The 22,135-nt window shown below is 42.2% G+C and overlaps 1 protein-coding gene across 2 annotated transcripts in view; it reads left to right on the forward strand.

Moving 5' to 3' along the window:
• LOC143292559 (tolloid-like protein 1) overlaps nt 1-11,353 on the forward strand; it is a 100,495-nt gene extending 89,142 nt beyond the window's left edge. For both annotated transcript variants that reach the window (XM_076602971.1, XM_076602970.1), the window contains exons 12-20: nt 469-664; nt 1,085-1,207; nt 1,708-1,868; nt 2,690-2,882; nt 4,049-4,174; nt 6,076-6,417; nt 7,778-7,955; nt 8,293-8,365; nt 8,720-11,353. In XM_076602971.1, coding sequence (XP_076459086.1) covers nt 469-664; nt 1,085-1,207; nt 1,708-1,868; nt 2,690-2,882; nt 4,049-4,174; nt 6,076-6,417; nt 7,778-7,955; nt 8,293-8,365; nt 8,720-8,902 — 1,575 coding nt within the window. In that variant the 3' untranslated portion in view covers nt 8,903-11,353. The remainder of the gene's footprint in view (nt 1-468; nt 665-1,084; nt 1,208-1,707; nt 1,869-2,689; nt 2,883-4,048; nt 4,175-6,075; nt 6,418-7,777; nt 7,956-8,292; nt 8,366-8,719) is intronic.
• Nucleotides 11,354-22,135: the final 10,782 nt, after the last annotated feature.

A 22,135-nucleotide genomic window follows, 5' to 3' on the forward strand; every position in this document is an offset into this window, starting at 1 on the left:
TCTCATATCGTGACCTGATTTGGAAAGATTTGTAAAAAATTTTTAAAAAAATTTAAAAAATTTTTTTTTTTTTAAGTTGTTTTGCGGATAAAATCAGGTCATTGCCCCAGATATTTCCAGACATGCAACGTAGATATAGAAACAGATGCGCACACATGCGCATATTCGTGTGCATGCATGCTTGTTTGTTTCTTCACACACACACGCACACACACACACACACACTCTCTCTCTCTCTCTCTCTCACACACACACACACACACACACACGCGCGCGTCTACATTTATTGGCAAGTGTGGTTTACATTCGTGTCTATATTACTAACTGCTTTACAGTATTCATTGTCTTATCATGGGTTTTTTGTTTGTTTGTTTTTTGTTTTGTTTTGTTTTTGTTTTGCTTTTTGTTTTTTTCGATTTTCATTCTTTCCTCATTAAAAACAGCTCACAACATTTTTGTCACTCACAGATAGAGAATCACGACAACTGTGTTTACGACTTCCTGGAAGTGCGTGACGGTACTGACCAAACAGCGCCTCTGATTGGTCGATACTGCGGCTACAAAATACCAGACGACATTAAGTCAGCAGGCAACCACCTGTACGTCAAATTTGTGTCTGACGGGTCTGTGCAAAAAGCTGGCTTCGCCGCTAAATTCGTCAAAGGTAAGGCAGATAACAGAATTATGGGGTGGTTTGTTATTATTATTTTACCATCGTAAATCCAGGACTTATTTTAACGGCAGTTTTCATGCCGGCATAGATCGAGGGATCGATATATATATATATATATATATATAATCACACATATTGTATATATTATAGACAGATAGAAGCAACAGTCATTTCATGTCTTTAAATCTTGTGACTACAATTTTGCAAATTTTCGCTGGGAGTTGGCTACAGCTTCTTCAGGTTGGGGTACAGAAAATTCACACACACACACACACACACACACACACACACACACACACTGATATATATATATATATACATATATATATATATATATATATATATATATATATCAGATATGATATAACAAATTAACAGCTCAGCCAATGGTCTTTGTCTTTAACTTTCCAGAGTTTGACGAGTGCACGCTGCCTACGCACGGCTGTGACCACGTGTGTGTGAACACACTGGGCAGCTACAAGTGTGAGTGTCGCATCGGCTATGAGCTGCACTCTGACGGGAAACGTTGTGAAGGTGAGGGGGTGATTTCTGACACCAATCGTTTCAGTCGTTTTTCTTAAGTAGTGCGTGTTTGTTGTTTTATTTGTGCGCGCACATTGTGTGTGTGTGTGTGTGCCAATACATTGTCCGTGGGGGTCTGGGTTCGATTTTCGGTCTCGCCCTTTCTCCCAAGTTTGACTGGAAAATCAAACTTGGCGTCTTGTCATTTTGGTGAGACGATAAGGCAAGGTCTTGTGTTTGCACAAAAAAAGAACCCACATCAACCTAAGTATTGTCATAAAGCAATATTCTGAAAAAGAAATCCACTCTGATAGGTACACAAATATACATGCATGCACTCTAAGGCCTGACAAAGCGCGTTGGGTCATGTTGCTGGTCAGGCATTTGCCTAGCAGATGTGGTAAGGCATTTGCCTAGCAGATGTGGTGAGGCATTTGCCTAGCAGATGTGGTGAGGCGTAATTTTTGAACGCAGTGACTCCTCCTGGAGAAAGTAAACGTGTTCCATTGCAGACGCGTGCGGGGGTTACATCGAGGAGGAGTCCGGAGTGCTGCAGAGCCCCTCCTTCCCCGAGCTGTACCCGCCCAACAAGAACTGCGTGTGGCAGATTGTGGCCCGCGACCAGTACAAGATCACCATCAACTTCACTCACTTCGACCTGGAGGGACACAACGTGAGTCAGGCTGCCTTCATGCATACACCTCGCCTGGGGTAGAGGGGGCGGGTGGGGTTAGTGGATGTTTTGGCTGTGGTGATGGTGGTGTTGATAATCATGATCATAGTGATGTCAGTCTGATTGCGATGGTGATGACGATGAAGATGTCAATCTGACGTGTGATTGTTATGATGATTATGTCAATCAGACGTCTGATCGTGACGATGATGAAGTCAGTGTGACTTTGGTGTAGTGATTACGTTGATGTCAATCTGACGTCTGTGAAGATGGTGATGATGTCAGTCTGACTATGATGGTAATGATGATGATGATGTCAATCAGACGTCTGATTGTGACGATGATGAAGTCGGTGTTGTGATTATGTTGATGTCAATCTGACGTCTGTGAAGATGGTGATGAAGTCAGTCTGACTGTAATGGTGACAATGATGATTATGATCATGCTACTTTTACGTCTGATTGAGATGATGATGTTGATGATGATGATGTCAGTCTGACATCCGATTGCGGCAATGATGATGATGTCAATGTGACGTCTGATTGTGATGATGTCAGTGTGACGTCTGATTGTGATGATGTCAGTGTGACGTCTGATTGTGATGATGATGGAGTTTATGATGATGGTGCCAGTCTGGAAAGCCCCCCTCTCTCTCTTTCTCACCTTGCCCCTCCCCTCTCCCACATATGTTGTCCAACCAACATCAACACCACCACCACCGACAACAACAACAACAACAACAAAAGTTTCTTCAACAGTCTTTAATCGCAATATGCCCTATTTTATTTTTATTTTATTTTTTTCGTTACTCCCGTGCTCAGCAAGACTGTGAGTACGACTCAGTGCGGCTGAGCAGCGGCGTGGGTCCTGACGGGAGCGAGCAGAAGCTGCACGGGGTGTTCTGTGGTGCCACCTTCCCCACCCCGGTCACCTCCGAGGGCAACACGCTGCGCATCGAGTTCAACTCCGACAACTCCGTGCAGAAGACCGGCTTCGTAGCCAAGTTTCAGACCGGTTAGCTCCCCTCCCTTTTTCTGTTGATTTATTTTACGTTGTTGTTACTATTTTAGTTACTTAGTTTGTTGTTGTTGTTGTTTTGGGGGGTTGCTTTGTTTTGTTTCTTCTTTTGTGTGTTATCTTCGGAAACAGGTGGATGAGAGAGAGAGAGATAGAGCCTTGATAAGTGACGATTGTTTACTCAGTTATGCAATGAGGGTTGTCTTGAGGTTGTATTCGGCCCAACACTCTGCTTATATCACAGATTGACATAAGTTTTACATTTGGGCCAACAGCAGAGTGAGAGCTGTATTATCAGTGGTTTCTCCAGTCAATGGGAAATCATTTACAGGTTAGTCTTTTGTGAAAGACTATGACTCTCAAACTAGGAGGCAAAATTGCACTGGTTCTTAGTGCTGCAGCCTCGTGGGCTAGTTGGCCTTTGGGAACCATCCCAACGCCGACTGTCCTAAAACCCTCTTGGCCAAGAGAGTGGGGATGTAACCTGGGCAAGACACTCTCCACTATAATCAAATTCTAGCCCAGATAGTCGGAACAGCAGTTGCCTCCTCTGCTGTTCTGATGGTCATAGTCGGAGACGACTGACTATCATATATAACTGTGAAGTTCAACCAATCGCGAAATACATTAATGTTACTCTAAAGTCGAGGTCCAGTGCTGAGCCAAACAATTTTTTTTTTTGGCCAGTTGTCACATGCATTGATCATTTAATGTGGATACGAATGCCAGCAAGAATGAATTATGATGTATATCTATGAATCGATAATAAAGATGAAAATGATATATTCCTACGCATAAGAAATGACGATGATGATTAGATAGATAGATAGATATGTGTATATAGATATATAATATGTGTGTAATGATAATAATGATGATAATAATAATAATAATGATACTACTTCAGAGCTTACTACTACTACTACTACTACAGTTTTTGCTTCTACTACTACTGTTGCTGCTGCTGCTACTACTATTACTACTACTACTAGTAATAATAATAATGATAGTGACAATAACAATACCCTACCACGTAAAGAGCAGAGTGGTACTACTGCTACTACTACTATTGCTACTACTACTACTACTACTACTAATAATAATAATGATAGTGACAATAACAATACACTACCACGTAAAGAACAGAGTGGTTGTTGTCGCAGACAAGGACGAGTGTGCCATCAACAACGGGGGATGCCAGCACATCTGCAAGAACACGGTGGGCAGCTACGAGTGTGCCTGCTACAATGGCTTCACCCTGCACGAGAACAACCACGACTGTAAAGAAGGTGAACACTGAGGAGAAAGACAGAAAGAGAGGGGGAGATGGAAAGATAGGAAGGGAGATAGTGAGTGAGACAGTGTTTTGGGGAAAGAGAGGGAGAGAGCGTGGTACTACTACAATGGCTTTACCTTCCACGCGAACAACACGAGTGTAGAGAAGGTGAACAGGGAAAGAGAGATAGGGGGAGGGGTGTGCCTGCTAGAATGGCTTCGCATATCACGAGAACATCTACCACTAGCACTGTCAAGAGGGTGAACAGGAGAAATAGAGAAAGAGAGATGGGGAGGGGAAGAAAGAGAAAATGGAGGAAGGGAGAGAGGGGGGGGGGAGGGGCGGTGCCACAGTGGCTTCACCCTCCACGAGAACAAACACGATTGTTAAGAAGGTAAACATGAGAAACAGTGAAAGAGGGTGAGGAAGACAGAAAGGTGGAGAGGAAAAGAGAGAGGGGAGAAAGTCAGAGAGACGGAGGGAGAGAGGGAGGGGAAAGGCAGAGAGAGAGAGAGTGGGGGGGAGGAGGAAGGGAGAAATACAAATTCTTTGACACTCTGCTGGGATGTAGAAAACACGCAGACGATACCCGTTGATTGTTGTGCTGAATGGTGGGAGGGGAGGGGAAGGAGGAGAGGGAAGTGGGGGGAGGGTCCTGACCTAGTACGGGGACAAGAGATCTCACAGGGTTATGACAGAAGACGCACGTCACTGCCAAACTTGTTGCTTGCCCACTTGACGGTCGCTGTCTAAAAGCCATGTCAGGTTCTCTTGTGTGTGTGTATGTGTGTGTGTGTGGTTGCCTGGGCTGGATCGTTAAATGTGTCCTTGTTTTCTGTTTCAAGCAGATATCTACATTTTCTCTCAGTCTCCCCACGCGGCTCTCCCTCCAACCCCATCTCTACCCCCTCCCCCTCCCTCTCTTTATTTCTCTTTCTCTCGGTAAGCATAAACAGACAGTAAACTACACGCGTCTTTTTTTTTTTGTCTTTTTTTTTGTATATTTTTTTATTCATTTATTTCCTTAAAGGGGGCGGACGTATTGTATCATGGTTACGTTGCTGTCAATGAATGCGTTGTGTCATAGATTTAATGATGTCATTTGTTTGCATTGTCTCATCGAATCTGACGCTGTTTTGTTTTGTAAAAGTATGGAATCGAACCTCACACTGGCCAGAACGTTCTCCCTCTCCACTAAGAGGCGGTCTGGACGCTAGTCATTCGGACGAGACGATAAACCTAGGGTCCTGTATGTGGCATGCACGTAAACGACAGGGGTCGTCGCTTGCGAAGTTCTGAAGAAAAAATCTACTTTGATAGGAAAAGATACGGAAGGAAAGGCAGGAAAAAATGTGAACGATAAAATAAATAAAAGGTGGCTCTGCGCTGTAGCGACGTACTCACCTTGCGGAGAGCAACCCATAATTCACACAGAGAAATATGTTGTGACAAAGAGTAATACAAATATAATACAACACAGGATAACACAACACGATGCTGTATTAGATCATAACAAAGGAATGAAAACACTTCATGATAATAACCAACCTGTGTACAATCTAGCTGATTGTCTGTCTACCTGTCTGTCAGTCTGTTTATCTTTTCTTTTTTTTTTTTAAAATTAATGTGCCTTTTTTTTTCTTTCTGAACGTCCTTCAAGTTCTTTTTCTTGTAAAATGTTGACCTATTAAAATGTCGATTCTTGTCTGTGTGCCTGTCTGTTAGTGTGTTTACCGTTGTTTTCATGTTTATGAATGTATTTTGTTTCTTTCTAAACGTCCTTCGTGTTTTTGTTGTTGTTGTAAAATGTAAAATGTTGACCTAATAAAATGGAATAAATAATGTATAAAAAGAAATTTTAAAGAATAAAAACACGATTTGATATACCCCTCCCCCACGTACCCCATGCCCCAGGCGGCTGTCAGTACGAGATCGGCAAGCCGGAGGGCGTGATCACCAGCCCCAACTGGCCCAACTTTTACCCGGCCCGCAAGGACTGTGTCTGGCACTTCACCACTAAGCCGGGTCACCGTGTCCGCCTCACCTTCCGCGAGTTCGGCCTGGAGCCCCACCAGGAGTGCACCTACGACCACATCGTCGTCTTCGACGGCGACAACACCAACGCCCGCAGCCTGGGGGTCTTCTGCGGCAGCGCCATCCCGGACGCCATCACGTCCAGCGGCAACACCATGTTTATGGTCTTCTACTCGGACGCCTCCGTGCAGCGGAAAGGGTTCGAGGCGGAGTACAAGTCAGGTGAGGGTTTGCAAAGAAAGAAAGAAAAAAAAAAAGATAATGATAGTAGTTGTTGTGGTAGTAGTAGTTGTTGTCGTTGTAGAAGTACTAGTGGTAGTAACACTGATGGTAATAATGATAATAATATTAATGATAATGATGATGGTAATGGTATGGTAAGTATTAGTAGAAGTAGTAATGATGGTACCAAACGTTCCTGCTCTCCTCTGCACTTTTTCAATAGATGAAGATATATATATATAATGGTATGAAGGTTTGCCTGTGATTGTGTTTGTGTATGCGTGTGTGTAGTAAGTGCGTGGTGGTGGTGTTGTATTTTTTATCGTTTTGTGTGTGTGTGTGTGTGTGTGTGTTGTTTTCTTTTTGTGTTTTTTGCTTGCGTGCACGCGCGAGCGTATATGTGTGTGCATGCGCGTTCGTGCGCCAGGGAGTGTTCGTGTCTGAACACTGTTCGTTCTTCAATGGTCCCCCACCCACCACCCTAGACAAAGTATAAAGTCTGCAGACTTCTCCAAGTCAGGTGGTGAGTCCTACAGACAGGACTCCACTTCGTGTGTCCTGTGAATGGAGGGGAGAGGACAGCCCTGATAAATCATGGCCGTGTGTGGTCGGTTGGGGTGTTTGCAACAAAAGTAATAAGAGGGTGGAGCACCATCGTCCGAAGCTACATAAAGACTACGCATTTTAATTACATTGGTTGTATTCTGCTTCTTCAGCTTCTTCTTCCTTAACTCTGTGAAAAGTCACTGGGGCGCTGCATGGAAGAACCGTTTATCAGATTCCTCCAGGTCTGTTGGTTGTGTGTCAAAGCCTGGTTCTCTGCTCTCAGGAAGACTATTTGCAGAGACCCAGGCTTGAGAGTATACGTGTTCCCATATAGTGCCTAATTTTCTTTGCAATATTTAAAAAATACCTTCTTTTAAAAATTATCATTATTATCATTATCATTTGCAGTGTTATGATATTATTATCATTATTATGTATGATAGTCGTGTCCGACTAAGATCATGAGAACAGCAGAGAAGGCATCAGTTGTCCTGACTGTCTGGGTTACTAGTAGATTTTTTTAAAATTTTATTATAGTGGAGAGTGTCTTCCCCAAGTTACGTCCCCACTCTCTCGACCAAGAGTGTTTTAGGACAGTCGGCGTTGGGAAGGTCCCAAATGGCCAGCTAACCCCCAATGCAGTAGCACTAAGAGCTAGTGCAATCTTGCCCCCTAATTTCAGAGTCAAAGTCCTTCACAAAAGACTAAGCTGTAAATGACTTCCCATTGTATTGATGAAAGCATTGATCATACAGCTCCCACTTTTCATTGTCATTATCATCATTATAATGTGGTACCACTGCGTGTTTGACAGTGTGCGGGGGTCATCTGGTAGCCACGGCCACACCCCAGATGATCTACTCGCACGCCAAGTACGGTGACATGAACTACGACAACCGCGCGGACTGCACGTGGCGGATACAGGCGGAGGAAGGGTTTGTCATTCAGCTGCAGTTCAGAGCCTTTGAGCTGGAGGACGAACACGAGTGCGCGTAAGTTTCTAGTTTTCAGTTCCGGTTTCAAGCAGGCGAGAAAGCGTGCGAATTGTTTGCGTGTGTGTGTGTGTGTGTGTGTGTGTGTGTGTGTGGAGAGAGAGAGATAAAGAGAGAGGAGGTGTGTGTGTGTGTGTGGAGAGAGAGAGAGAGGTTGTGTATGTGCGCGTGCGCGCGTGCATGACGCAAGTGCGCGCTTGGTTGCCTGTTTTCATGTGTGTTCGCGTGTGCTTCTTTGGGTTTGTGTATGTTTGGGACATGTCTACATGTATTGCTGCATATGTGTCGTTCGAAACGAAGAGGTGGAAAGCAAATGCATAGGATTTGTGTGTTTCAGATACGATGCCGTCACGGTCTATGACGGACTGAAGGAAACTGACACCGAGCTCGGAAATTTCTGTGGAAGTGATGTAAGTCAGACAGCAACAGACGAGAGAGAGAGAGAGAGAGAGAGAGAGAGAGAGAGAGAGATGCGTGCATGTCAAGCAAGAAAAAGACTTTTATATGCGCAGAACCAACACATGATTCCTGCATGTGGAACGGGGGTTTTCTTTCCAAGTCTGCTACAGTTTGTTGTGGAAGCGCGCGCGCACACACACACACACACACACACACACACACACACACACACACACACACACACACACACACACACACACACACAACCTCCACGCACCCACCCACCTACAAATCACAAGAACGGCCAAACACTGTCAGTTCCAATGCCCGAATTGACCACCATTTCCCTGCGGTCCGTGTTTCAGACTCCAGAGCCCATCAAGTCCAGCGGGTCCTACATGATGATCCACTTCAGGACGGACGACAGCATCCACTGGAAAGGCTTCTCCGCCTCCTACGTGCTGAGCGAGGCGCCTCCAGAGTTCCAGAACAAGCACTACAAGATAGACGACATCTACAAGGCCAGAGACAGCAGCCGCCGCTCTTGAACAGCTGACGGTGAAGCCACCCGAAAGGGGAAACATCAGTCTTTGTTCAGTTCCAGAAGGGGAGCTCGCTGAGGAATGAGTAGGGGTGCTTCTCATTTTCAGGAGCCACCGACCGGACGGCAACGGAACAATTTGCTTTGCTCACTGAAGCATAATAATGATAATGATGTAATTGGGGTGAACTGACCACAGAGATTGGGAAGAACTGCACACAACTCATTGTTGGTGACAGGCTGAGAATGGAAGTTGTTTTTGTTTTTTGGTTTTGTTTTTTCTTGTCAGTCTGCTCATGCTGAGAAAGAGCTCTCTCACATGGTGACTTCGATCGGGTTGTTTATTTGTTTTTGTTTCTGATTTTATAACTGGATGGAACTGACACAGCGAACAACAGTGAACAACAACGTTGAATGTACGAATGTTGTTACAATTTTGTGTGGGCCAGTAACCATTGTTTATTGCAGATAATCAGTCGGAGAATGTTCTTTATTTATGGAAAGTCGTTTTTCACCCATTCCTTTCTCTTTTTTTTTATCATCGCTTTCATTTTTGTGTCTTTCTGCTTTCAGGGAATTAAAGTAAAACTAACCAGGATGTCATTCTGCTTTTAACCTTAAACTTCATTTTGGTACTTACGTGAATAACTTCGAAGGGAGGTGAAATTGCACAGCAATGCTGATGTTTCATTTGTAAACATGAGTGTGCGTACACACAATGGAAGACATGAACATCATTTGGCAGGTACTGATGAGATGGTCCAACAAAAATTAAACACTGTCTAGAAAGTGAGTTGAAAATATTTCTGTGTGTACTATTTGTGGTGGCCCTTGTAATGTTCAAGCTGGTGTGTGCTGTCCGTGATAAATGTTGTCAGTTTTAACTAGGAAAAGAGAGCGTGTATCTTAGCATTTATCATCTACCTCGCCAGAACGCCTTTTTCAAGAAAAGGGAATCTTATTTTTAGCCATATTCCTTCTTTCATTAACTAATGTAAACAAACGATTTGCCCCACAATATAATTCCACATCTTTGTATTAAGACAAATTAGAAAAAGAAAGTTCTGCAGCATACTAAGTTTCCCAAAATGATAGCTTTTTTTCTTAAGCGTAATGATTGTTTTAATGAAGCAAACACCTCAAGTTGTTTTCTTTTAATAGTGGCAAACAACCCCCCACTTACCAACGCTTTGTTTTTTTCTAAAGCATAAAGTTGGCAAACCCAGATCCTCTCATACTGATAACTGGACATTTGCATAAAACAATTTAATCGCTAATGCAGCCACTGAAGATATTTAAATAAAATTATTTATGTTTTATAATGTCATTGCCATTGGTTTTGCACACATTTACAACTCACGCAGACAGCAACACGCACATAGGCAAAGACATCAAGCAAGAGTCTAAGACACGACGCAACACAAGTTATTTTAAAAATTCAGCTGTCTAGATAATCTCGTACGACTGTCAGTTGTTGTTTTTTTTAACGAAATGTACTAATTTCAGGTCATATAGTCTTTCGTGGATCAAAAATGGAACTTTCCCTTTTCCAGACCCATTCTTTGTGTGTTCTGTAACACCCACGGAACAGTGGGGAGGTTTCCCTTTTCACCAGCTTATGGAACTGTAAGAAAGGAGTTTTCAGTGCCACGTTTCTGCACACACTTATGATGGTGTCACAAGATTCGATAAAGCACGTGTAGAAAATGTGAAAAAATACAACCCAACAACTTTTCATGTTTTCATGGGAATGTTAATATTTAGTTATTGGTATTACTTGACATGATGTTCGTGGAAATATTAGAAATGATTTATTCATGAATATGCTGGACTTTTATACCTAATATACGTGAGTGTTTGTGCACAGACATATTTTAATGTTCATGGTTTTTTTCCCCACACATATTCTTCACGTTTCCACGCAAAAAAAACCCACACTGTTGAACCGAAATCCATGTACAGTGCATATTTTATACGTATTTGTTGTTAACTGGTTGTAGATAGTATCCTCACTAACGGATGAGCAATGTTCATAATTGTTGTACACAGTTTTAACTTGTGAAGTGGGACGGTAGGGAGGAGAATAGTGTCGCACATGGAAACTTTGTGATGTACATAACTTTTACTTATACGTCTTGAAAGGAAACTAGAACATGTGTTAGTTCGTGTCAAGATTAGATGTAAAAGTTTTTGTCTGTTCATTGTTATCATATGAATACGTTCACTGTTCGCATCACCAAGTGATGTCATCGTCATTTATTATATCCCGATTTCTCATTTCGTCTTTCATTCGTCTACCTTTTTTTAAGTTTAATGCACCTTTTTATGGTTTTAAGGAAAGTCGTCATTCAATTGTTTGTTGTGTGAACAGACCTTTAGTAATCTTATCTGGATGTAGAAACTGCCTGTTAGCACAGTCAATGCCGCGCATAATAATAAATAATATTTATATGGTGTATTCTTCGTGTGTGCAACAAAGGGACACGTGCCGTGTTCACACCCTGTCAGAGTGGAGCGTGTTGTGTATCATTCATATTAAGCCCAGCCAGTTGCTGACAGCCAGTTGCCGTCAGCCTGACACAGCAACACAGTCAGTGGCTGTCAGCTAGAAACAATACAGCGCTCGACAGACGGAAGAAACGAATAATTATTATTGGGATTCACACTACTGTGTCATTGAAGAGTTCCGTCCCGTGGACCAGCCATCCGTCTCATCTTGTCCACACGAGACAAATTAATCAACGGCGCAATAGCCGAGTGGTTAAAGCGTTGGACTGTCAATCTGAGGGTCCCGGGTTCGAATCACGGTGACGGCGCCTGGTGGGTGAAGGGTGGAGATTTTTACGATCTCCCAGGTCAATATATGTGCAGACCTGCTAGTGCCTGAACCCCCTTCGTGTGTATATGCAAGCAGAAGATCAAATACGCACGTTAAAGATCCTGTAATCCATGTCAGCGTTCGGTAGGTTATGGAAACAAGAACATACCCAGCATGTACACCCCCGAAAACGGAGTATGGCTGCCTACATGGCGGGGTAAAAACGGTCATACACGTAAAAGCCCACTCGTGTGCATACGAGTGAACGTGGGAGTTGCAGCCCACGAACGCAGAAGAAGAAGAAGAATCAAAAAGCTGGCTGGTGACTGTGGTCACCAGTGTGAATGCTTACCACAGGCATACATGGTGGGAAAACGTAAAATGACGTGCGCACAATTTTCGGCCAGTTCCTGTAAGCTGCTGGCTGCAGCTGACTGGGTTTAGTGTGGTGAACGTAGCCTTAAACGCTGTCCTTCTGCCTTGAACATGAAATCATCAGCAGTCAGAAACCAGCATACAACGCATGTACCGACATGGTATTAACCTTCACATACCTCTTGCAAGAGATACGTGCAGACGATAACACAGTTATGTATCACACATTTGCATAAATTTGTGGTCAAAGTATTACCCGAGTGATATTCAACAAAGTCATTCACAGTGGCAAAGTGCATGTCACAAATCTTGAAGACTTGGAACGCACGCGCGCGCTCACGCACACACCTACATACGCGCGCGCACCTGCATATAACACTAGCGTGCGCACGCGCGTGCACACACACACACACACACACACACACACACACACACATACACATTTTTTTTTTAAACAGAAAATAAAATGAATGATCAGGAAGATAAACATCCCAAAAGAAATGCTCTGGAACAAGTTCTAAAAACCAGCGTTTAGATAAAACCACAGTGAAACTGCAACCAGTAACCAATGGCTGCAATAATTCCAGGCAATTTCGTTTTTTCAAGAATATAGCAATTACCAGTGTTTTACTCTTGCTCACTTATTCTGTCTATAATATGCATTTGTTTCAATTATCTTTAAAGTCAATTTCATCTGCTGCTCTTTCGCAGTCAATGTTTTATGGAAAACTACACACACACGAACACGCGCGCGCGCGCGATTTTAACTTTCAATTTCCTTTCACCCATTTTGAGATAATGGGAAAAGTGCAAACCAACGAACAATAAAACGCAAACGAACGAATAAATTTTATTGCTATTAACCAGTTCAGCCCATATATATATAGCAAATTTATGCGTTGCGACGAACAATGACAAGCCTGACGCTATGTCGCCTACTGGGAAACCATGGCAATGTTTTCTGCTATCACATGGAACGACCATCATTGACAACATCTGAACTGTCGCTGACAAGCAATTGTGTTGGCATGACAAGGCCCAGCAACGAACCAGTCTCGATCCGCACGTGCTTGCGTGTCAGTGTGTTGTGGCTCCATTTACCTTTTCGATGTTTGTGCAGATTGACACGTTCTCCTTCTAACACGAAACATGAACATTTTCAAACTGTTTTTATAAACCAGTTGGTACGCTCATCATCTTTGTTTTCAAATGGGGTTTGTGAAGTCTCTACATATATTTTAAGGGCACACACACACACACACACACACACACACACACACATTTCTCTCTGATTACAAGCCTGCCCATCAAAGACATCATTTCTCCTGCCGATAACTTTCAGACTCACAGTTGCACATAATAATCACACGTTAGATTCTGTCCGTCAGCATTCACCATCAGCTGCCTGGATCAGGTTTCTACACAAATACAGAGCCAGATGGTAAGTCTTGTATATAACAACAGCCATTGAAAATAAAAGAATTTGTTCAAATTTAAACAGGTATTAGTTACTGGAAACGTGCGAACGAAAACATAAAATGTTGGTCGCACAACGAGTTTAAGATGCCTATAGATTATTGGTAAAGCTGATACGCCGGGTGCCAAGGACCTGTATAAAGTAACAGGAGACCTTAATAGACAGAAAATCTTTCAACATTTGTGTTCACTGCAAAAGTTGGGTGATGGCCTAGGAAGCGAGAGAATCTGAGGACGCTGGTTCGAATCAAGGCACTCAGCCGCCGAATTTTCACCTCCTCCACTAGACCTTGAGTGGTGGTCTGGACGCGGATGAGACGATTAACTGAGGTCCTGTGTGCAGCATGCACTTGGCGCACGTAAAAGAACCCACGGCAACAAAAGGGTTGTTCCTGGCAAAATTCTGTAGAAAAATCCACTTCGGTAGGGAAAAAAAAACAAATAAAAAAAACTGCACGCAGGGAAAAAAAAAGAAAAAAGAGTGGTGCTGTAGTGTAGCGACGCGCTCTCCCTGGGGAGAGCAGCCCGAATTTCACACAGAGAAATCTGTTGTGATAAAAAGAAATTTAAAAAAAAAAAAAAAAAAAAAAAGAAGGGGGGAGAGGGAGGGGGGCAATGAAAACTGCACTTGGGCTATTCAAAGCAGCCAGATTCACCAGTATGCACCAGCACCATTTCACTCACCTTTAATTTTCAGTTCTCCGATATTAAAAGTTACATGAGTAACCCACAGGTCCACATGAATGACTGAAAACACATCATAGAGACTTGCATAATTCTGATTTGGAAAAAAAATTGTTTGAAAGGTTGAACATTAAAAAAGAAAGGAAAATCTAAGGCAGAAATTTGTGAAGTTCATTTAATACGGATGAAAGCACATACATAACAGAAATACTCCCCCAGTTTCCTTCAGTCCAGATTTTACAATATAAATGGGGCCAAGTTACTGAACCGAGTGGTTATTCAAGGGTACGGACGGCACAAAAGACAACTAAATATGATGATTTACTGTATTAAAGGATAGACAAGAATTCCCGCGCACAGGCCAGGAACATATAGAGGCCAGTCACAAATGGGTTTTCTATTGTTTTATTTGCAATAGTTATTAGATGAGAAGAAGAGCTAAGAAGAAGATATAAGAAGAGAAGATATAAAAAGAGAAGACATAAAAAGAGAAGAAGAGATAATGAGAAGACATAAGAAGAGAAGATGTAAGAAGAGAAGACAGTGCCTGGAATGACACAAACAAATGTCATTAGCACGACATGTCGGCACAAGTGAATAATAAAGTACATGTATACATATTTCATGGAAAGACTACCACTTGGTAATGCATATGTGGAAGACCAAACACTGACATCAAATGACATTTCTAATGCATTTGAATAGTGCAGTTAAAGTGATTGAAGCTATGCTGATTTAGTGAAAGTACACTGACAGATAGATTAGGTAAAGCTTATACTGTGTCAAAGTGACTCAAATGAATAAGTTTATCATGTAGCACTATACTGGAGTAAGCCGTATAGGAGAGAGCATGATAACTAAATTGCAATTAACAGACTGATACATATCAGGTGGTTTTAACCAATGACTGATATTAATCCAACACTATCTTGTAATCATGACAGAATACTACACACATTTTAGAGTACTGAGAATCAGTGAAACACTGTAACCTTCATCAGTGACAGCAAATGAGAAAGAACGCGTCATATGCACTCACTAGAATAGTCTGGAACAAACTATCAGTGTCCAGAGACGTCATTGACTGTGACGTTAAGAAGAATCAAATGGAACACTGCTCCAAGCATATGACGACATGGCAATTATTTAGATCAATCATAGCTGAGCTGTGACTAACATGTCAAAGCAATAACTGAACAAAGCAATAACTGAACATACTCATATGAACACAAGTTAGTCCAGGGCAGATACAACATGGTCAGAATGTCTGCAACAAAACCGTTCATTTCACGATAAAATAGAATAAATCATACTGATCACGCTGATATAAACTTGACCGCTGTAGGTGGGCGGGAACGTGATTATATTTTGATTTTTAATAATTATTTCTCACACATTTGGCAATGAGAGAGCGCCTTACAAAGATCTGCAAGGCATGAGCAAGCCAGGGTTACGCAAGTGCATAAGGGGTCGCCAAAGGAAAGCATTTAGTGCGGTACAGTACTTGTGACTGACTGCTGCCGCGCTGATGCTGTCCTATACCTCCGTTAGTAGGTCACTGCGGGAGATGACAGATACCGTACAGAAAATAAGAGAACTCTTTGGGGTCAAAAGGAAACAAAATTTTTCATTTCATCTATACCAGATTGGTAGAAAACGCAAATTTGCTTTTATGAATGTTTTACAGTTTTTTACCAGTCCTGACATTTCATAAAGAATGAAATCGGTATTATACTGACTGCAAAGGTGAATTTACGAAGGCAGCACGGGATCATTTAGTTCGTAAGAACAATTATGCTGACATTTTACGCAATGCACAACTTGGAAATACTTCATGCTCTGCTTATTAACGTGTAGTATATGAATATCTCAATACCTGTTAGCTAGGTTTGTTTTAATGAACATTGTCGGAGCACTGTCCAGACAATTAATTCAGAAAGCATGGAAGGCAGATGATGGCAAAATCGACTAACATTATATCTTGATGTAAAAAGAACAGTATAATTTTTTTTTCTTTGGAAATGAAGTGGTATTTGCAAATGTGACTCACGAACCCTGGTGCAGTTGACACATCGGTTTAGCGTGGGAAAGAAAATGTATCTGGCTGAGTATGAAGGTGGCAAAATGAAGTGCATCAGATAGTCATGAAGAGCAAAGACTGTCTGGAAAATGAAAATGGGTCAGTCTCCAGAACGTTGTTGGAAATGGGGGTCTCTCAGTCGTTATGACCCCGAAAACCTCAATCATCGATTCAACACAGCCATTTCACCCACTCGAGGACTGAAGACATTGTCGGGAACTAATGGTCAGAAGGCAAAACTTGATCTTGCGCCCCGTGGTACACACAAGACATTCGACTTGCAAAACGCAAACGTCGTCAATTGGAACGGCGATGGCGATCAACAAAACTGAAAGTCCACAATCAAATCTTCCGAAAACAAATAAATAAAGTCAAACATATGATCTCATCAGCGAAGACAAACTTCTTTTCTTCTCAAGTTCTCGATGCCACATCCACCAAATCTCTTTACACTATCATGTCAAATCTTCTCGGCACTGCAAAAAAGACTCCTCTTCCTTCTGCCTACACTTTATCTGAACTCCCCAATGTCTTCTCCTCTTTCTTTTTTGACAAAGTCCAGAATATTCGTACCATCTTAGACCAAATGCCTTTCCAACCTACTCATCCTGATCCTCAATTCAACGGCACTCCTCTCCATTCCTTTAATCCATTAACTGAAACAGATGTCCATGAAATCCTCAAAGAAATGACAATAAAATCCTGTGAGCTCGATCCTATACCAGCCTCTGTTTTTTCTCAGTGTGTCTCACAGCTTCTCCCCACAATCACCAACATTGTCAACTCATCCCTTCTCACTGGAACGTTTCCATCCACTTTCAAAACTGCAATAGTCCGGCCTCTTCTGAAGAAATCCAACCTTGATGCAAACATTTTGAAAAACTATCGACCAGTTTCTAATCTTCCATTCCTGTCCAAACTCCTTGAAAAAGCCGTCCTGAAGCAGCTCAACAATCACCTTTGTTTCAACAATCTCATCCACCCATTTCAGTCTGCCTATCGTGCTGACCACAGCACCGAAACCACTCTCCTCCACATCCTGAATAACCTACTTCTAGCGTCCGACTCAGGACAGATCTCCCTTCTCACTCTTCTCGACTTGTCAGCCGCCTTTGACACGATAGACCATTCAATCCTTCTTTCCCGTCTTCATTTTACATTTGGTATCAACGGCACTGTTCTAAACTGGTTCAAATCTTATCTCACTGATCGATTCCAGTCTGTCATTGTTGATAATTTCCAGTCTGAACCCGTTAAAATTGAACATGGAGTCCCACAGGGATCTGTTTTAGGCCCAGTGCTCTTCACACTGTACACTGCTCCTCTCGCTGAAATTATCAACCGCCATAATGTCAGTCATCATTCTTATGCTGATGACACTCAACTCCAGAAGAGTGATACACCTGAAAAACTGTTGTCGCTCTTGCAAGAAACATCTAACTGCTTCCTGGATATTCAAAATTGGATGACTCTAAATAAGTTACAATTGAACGCGGACAAAACTGAAGCAATGATCATAGGAACTAAACAAAAACTCTCTTCCATTACAACTAATACAATCAAACTTGGCAGTACATCCATCCCTCTGTCCACTTCAGTCAGGAACCTCGGCGTTGTCCTTGACAACACACTGTCCATGCAAACATTTATCAATCAGACATGTCAATCCTGCTACTGTCAACTGCGGCGCATCAGTTCCATCCGGAAATATCTGTCCACTGACGCAACATCTAGACTTGTCGTTTCTCTCATTCTCTCTCGCCTTGACTACTGTAACTCTCTATTGTCTGGTTTGCCTGCTTCATCCATTCAGTCCCTTCAGCGCATACAAAATTCTGCTGCCCGACTCGTCCTCAGAAAGAAAAGATCTGAGCACACCACTCCTCTTTTGCAACATCTCCACTGGCTCCCTGTCTCACACCGAATAAAGTACAAGATCAGCACTCTATGCTACAAATGTATTCACAAATCAGCCCCTTCCTATCTCTGTGGCTGCCTTCACCTCTACACTCCATCTCGCTCACTACGATCAGCTTCGGATCCACTCCACTTACCCAGATTCAAACTCTCGACTGTTGGCCACCGTTCTTTCTCTGTCTCTGGACCTTGCAATTGGAATGAACTTCCTCTTTCGCTTCGTCAAGTCTCCACACTCAGCTCTTTCAAGTCTGGCCTTAAAACCCACCTCTTCCCAAAGTAGCCTCCCTTCCCTGCCTCTTCCTTGTCTTTTTAGTTTTTTTTTCAGTTTTAGAGTTATGCTTGCGTGAGAATGACTGGTGCGAAAGCACTTTGATTTGTTTATGCACAAGATTTAGCACTATATAAGTACCATTATTATTATTATTATTAAAACTGATACAGAAGTGAAGCTGCTCATAGAAGAAAACAGTAAAGAAGAGGACATCATCATATACACAGATGGCTCAGTCACCAAAGGCCGATCTGGTTGGGGATTCACTGCAAAACAAAATGGGAAAACAATTAGGGAACTGAAGAGAATGCTGCCTATACAAAGTCACATACCTCCATGCAGCCTAAAGATAGAAGTTCAGTGAAGTTGTGACACATGCTCTTCAGTTCAAACTTGGAGTGACGTCACATATTCTGTGCACGGGTTAGCTGCGAAAACTATCGTCTGCTAATACAGCTTGTGCGTGAATCATTATCCGAAGCAGGATGAAGCTAAGCGCTTGGCTACATCAAGTCTACGCATAAACATATAGGCCTAACCATGATCTGAATCCATACAATGTATAGCCCCAACATCTCTCAAAATGCATCAGTAGCAGCCGTTCACTGGATTTCTCACTGGAACTCTATAAACAGTTGTGTGTGTGTGTGTGTGTGTGTGTGTGTGTGTGTGTGTGTGTGTGTGTGTGTGTGTGTGTGCAGTGTGTTCTGTTCGGGTTCTTTTCTTTTCATGTAACGTGATTGTGTGCTGTCATAAGACAGTATCAGTATCAGTAGCTCAAGGAGGCGTCACTCAGTGCGTTCGGACAAATCCATATACGCTACAACACATTTGCCAAGCAGATGCCTGACCAGCAGCGTAACCCAACGCACTAGTCAGGCCTTGAGAACTTTTTTGTTTGGTTTTTTGATAAAATAAAATAAAATAAAATAAAAGATAATAAAAATAAAATAATAAATAATAATAAATGAATAGATAAATCTTTAAAAAAGAAAAAAAGAACTATAGTAATAACAATAAATGAAAATAATATGAAAAGACAATAATGATGATAAATAAACAATTAAGCAAAATAAATGTAAAACATGCAGACACACATTCACACATACACACACACATACATAACAGATATGCAACAAACATGCAGTTTCATTAGATATGAAAGCACAAACAAATACACATAAACGTACACGAGCCCCAACACACACACACACACACACACACACACACACACACACACACACATTACCCTGCACCCACCCTACCCCCTCCTTCACACACTCATTTCTGGGCTACGTATCGCAGCTTCCACGGCACACACACACACACACACACACACACACAAACTTGTGGCTATAATTTTGCAAATTTTCGCTTACTTTACAAGCACACACACATACGTCCATATCGCATCTATATATATATATATATATATATATATATATATATCTACAAATATATATATGCACACACGCACGTTCCAATATTCCGTTGCTCCCACAGTACAGACATGCATCGTCGTCTTCAGTTTAACGTCTTTCCACTTGAAGTGATATTAGACGAAAAAAAAACAAAACAAAAAAACGTGGGGGTAGGGGTTGTGGGAGAGAGGGGTGGGGGTAAAAGGTTGTGTATGTGTGGAGGGTGAATAGGGAGAGACAACGCTAGGGAAAATGGAAACGTTATAAACGCCAACATCAAACAACTATAACAAATGTCCTATTGGACTACGCAGCAAACCTTCTGCAACAACAAATATCATATTGGAATTGTTAATAACACATTCAAAAGAACTTTTGGTGAAGTCTGGCAAAAACCATTTTAGATTCTGACATTCGAATAGTATATGGTTGCTAGATATATGTTCTCCACATATGCATCTGACATCTTTGCTGAACTTAGTTATAAAGCGTTCAGTTTTATCCTGTTTGATAATGTATGAATCTGCCTTAATCTTATTGAATTACTGTATGTATTTGACTGATTGATAGTTCCCGGTTGTTGAACATCAATTACACTATGGTTAAAAGTTTTGCCGTTTTCCTGGTATAATTCTCTGACTTTGTTCCACGATGTTTTTTTTCTAGTATTCGATAACCCTCTTGAACAGACAGAGGCACATATGGTTCTACGGTTCCCTGTTCGTTTTTTGCACCTTTTCTTGCAGCCCTGTCAGCCCATTCATTGTAGAGAAATAACCAAGATGTGAAGGAACCCAGCAAAACGTAATATGTGTTCCTTTCAAACTTAAAAGATGTAAAATGTGGCTGATTTCTATTATGATTTTGGATTTGTTCTTACAATTTGATGAGCACATAATACAGAATTGGAAACAACGCAAAACAAGACTTGTAGAAGGCAAATTGGCAGATCAGACATGCATACACACACTGACATACCTCATCCTCTACACCGTGACACACACTCACACACACACACACACACACACACACACACACACACACACACACGGTGCACATACACAGTGCTCTCCTGACACACTGATGTGTACACTTACCCACTCGCGCACGCACTGGGACACACGCACACAAACACACAGACGCACACACACACACACACGCACACGCACGCACGCACGCACGCACACACATACACACACGCACAGAGGCTGCCACCGATTGACCGCCAAGAGTGGTGGGAAAAGATTTTTTGATGCCAGGAACGTGGAGTCGATATAGCGTGTTGCTCAGTCTATTGTATTTGGAAAATCCTGCAGAGACTCTGTTCCGTTTAGAAGAAATTTGCGCAATGTTGGTTTGGAAATGATGCCGATATTCGTTTGATTTGCAAAAGCATCATGCTCTACCTTTCATTCTAGGGCTCAGTTACGGCCGCTCCCTCTCTCTACCTTTATTTCTTTCAGGAGGCGATCGACTGATGGTATGATGGCCTTGTACGTGTTCTTTTTGGTACTTTTTGACTTTTCTGAGGATTTCCGATTTTCCTAGATGTAGGTTGCTCGCTGTTGTTGCGTTACCAGCAAGTCTGTCATCTCAGTCGCTCATTTCCCTTAACACCTGCCTGTCCCGGGCAGCATGTAAGTTTTTGAATCCGGCTGAAAGTTGCCGCCGATTCAATTGCCAGATGATATGTCACTCTGGGCTTCCCATTCCACTTCAGTTCAATTTTCTGTATGAGGTTCATAGATGATAGCCACTGAAGAGCATGTGCATGGAGGTATGTGACTTTGTATAGGCAGCATTCTCTTCAGTTCCCTAATTGTTTTTCCATTTTGTTTCGCAGTGAATCCCCAACCGGATCGGCCTTTGGTGACTGAGCCATCTGTGTATATGATGATGTCCTCTTCTTTACTGTTTTCTTCTATGAGCAGCTTCACTTCTGCATCAGTTTTGCCTTCTGGCCATTAGTTCCCGACAATGTCTTCACGGTCCTCGAGTGGGTGAAATGGCTGTGTTGAATCGATGATTGAGGTTTTCGGGGTCATAACGAAGAATAAAAAACAACCAAACAACAACAACAACAAAAAAAAACACTTCTGTTTGTTTTTCTCCTAAGGATAAAACCGCATTACGTGTACCATATCAGAGTTTGACAGAACTAAAGACTTGGTGAGCCATTAGTCCACACTCCGTCT

The sequence above is a fragment of the Babylonia areolata genome, chromosome 18, assembly GCF_041734735.1.
Source record: "Babylonia areolata isolate BAREFJ2019XMU chromosome 18, ASM4173473v1, whole genome shotgun sequence".
In the NCBI taxonomy this organism is placed as follows: Eukaryota; Metazoa; Mollusca; class Gastropoda; order Neogastropoda; family Buccinidae; genus Babylonia; species Babylonia areolata.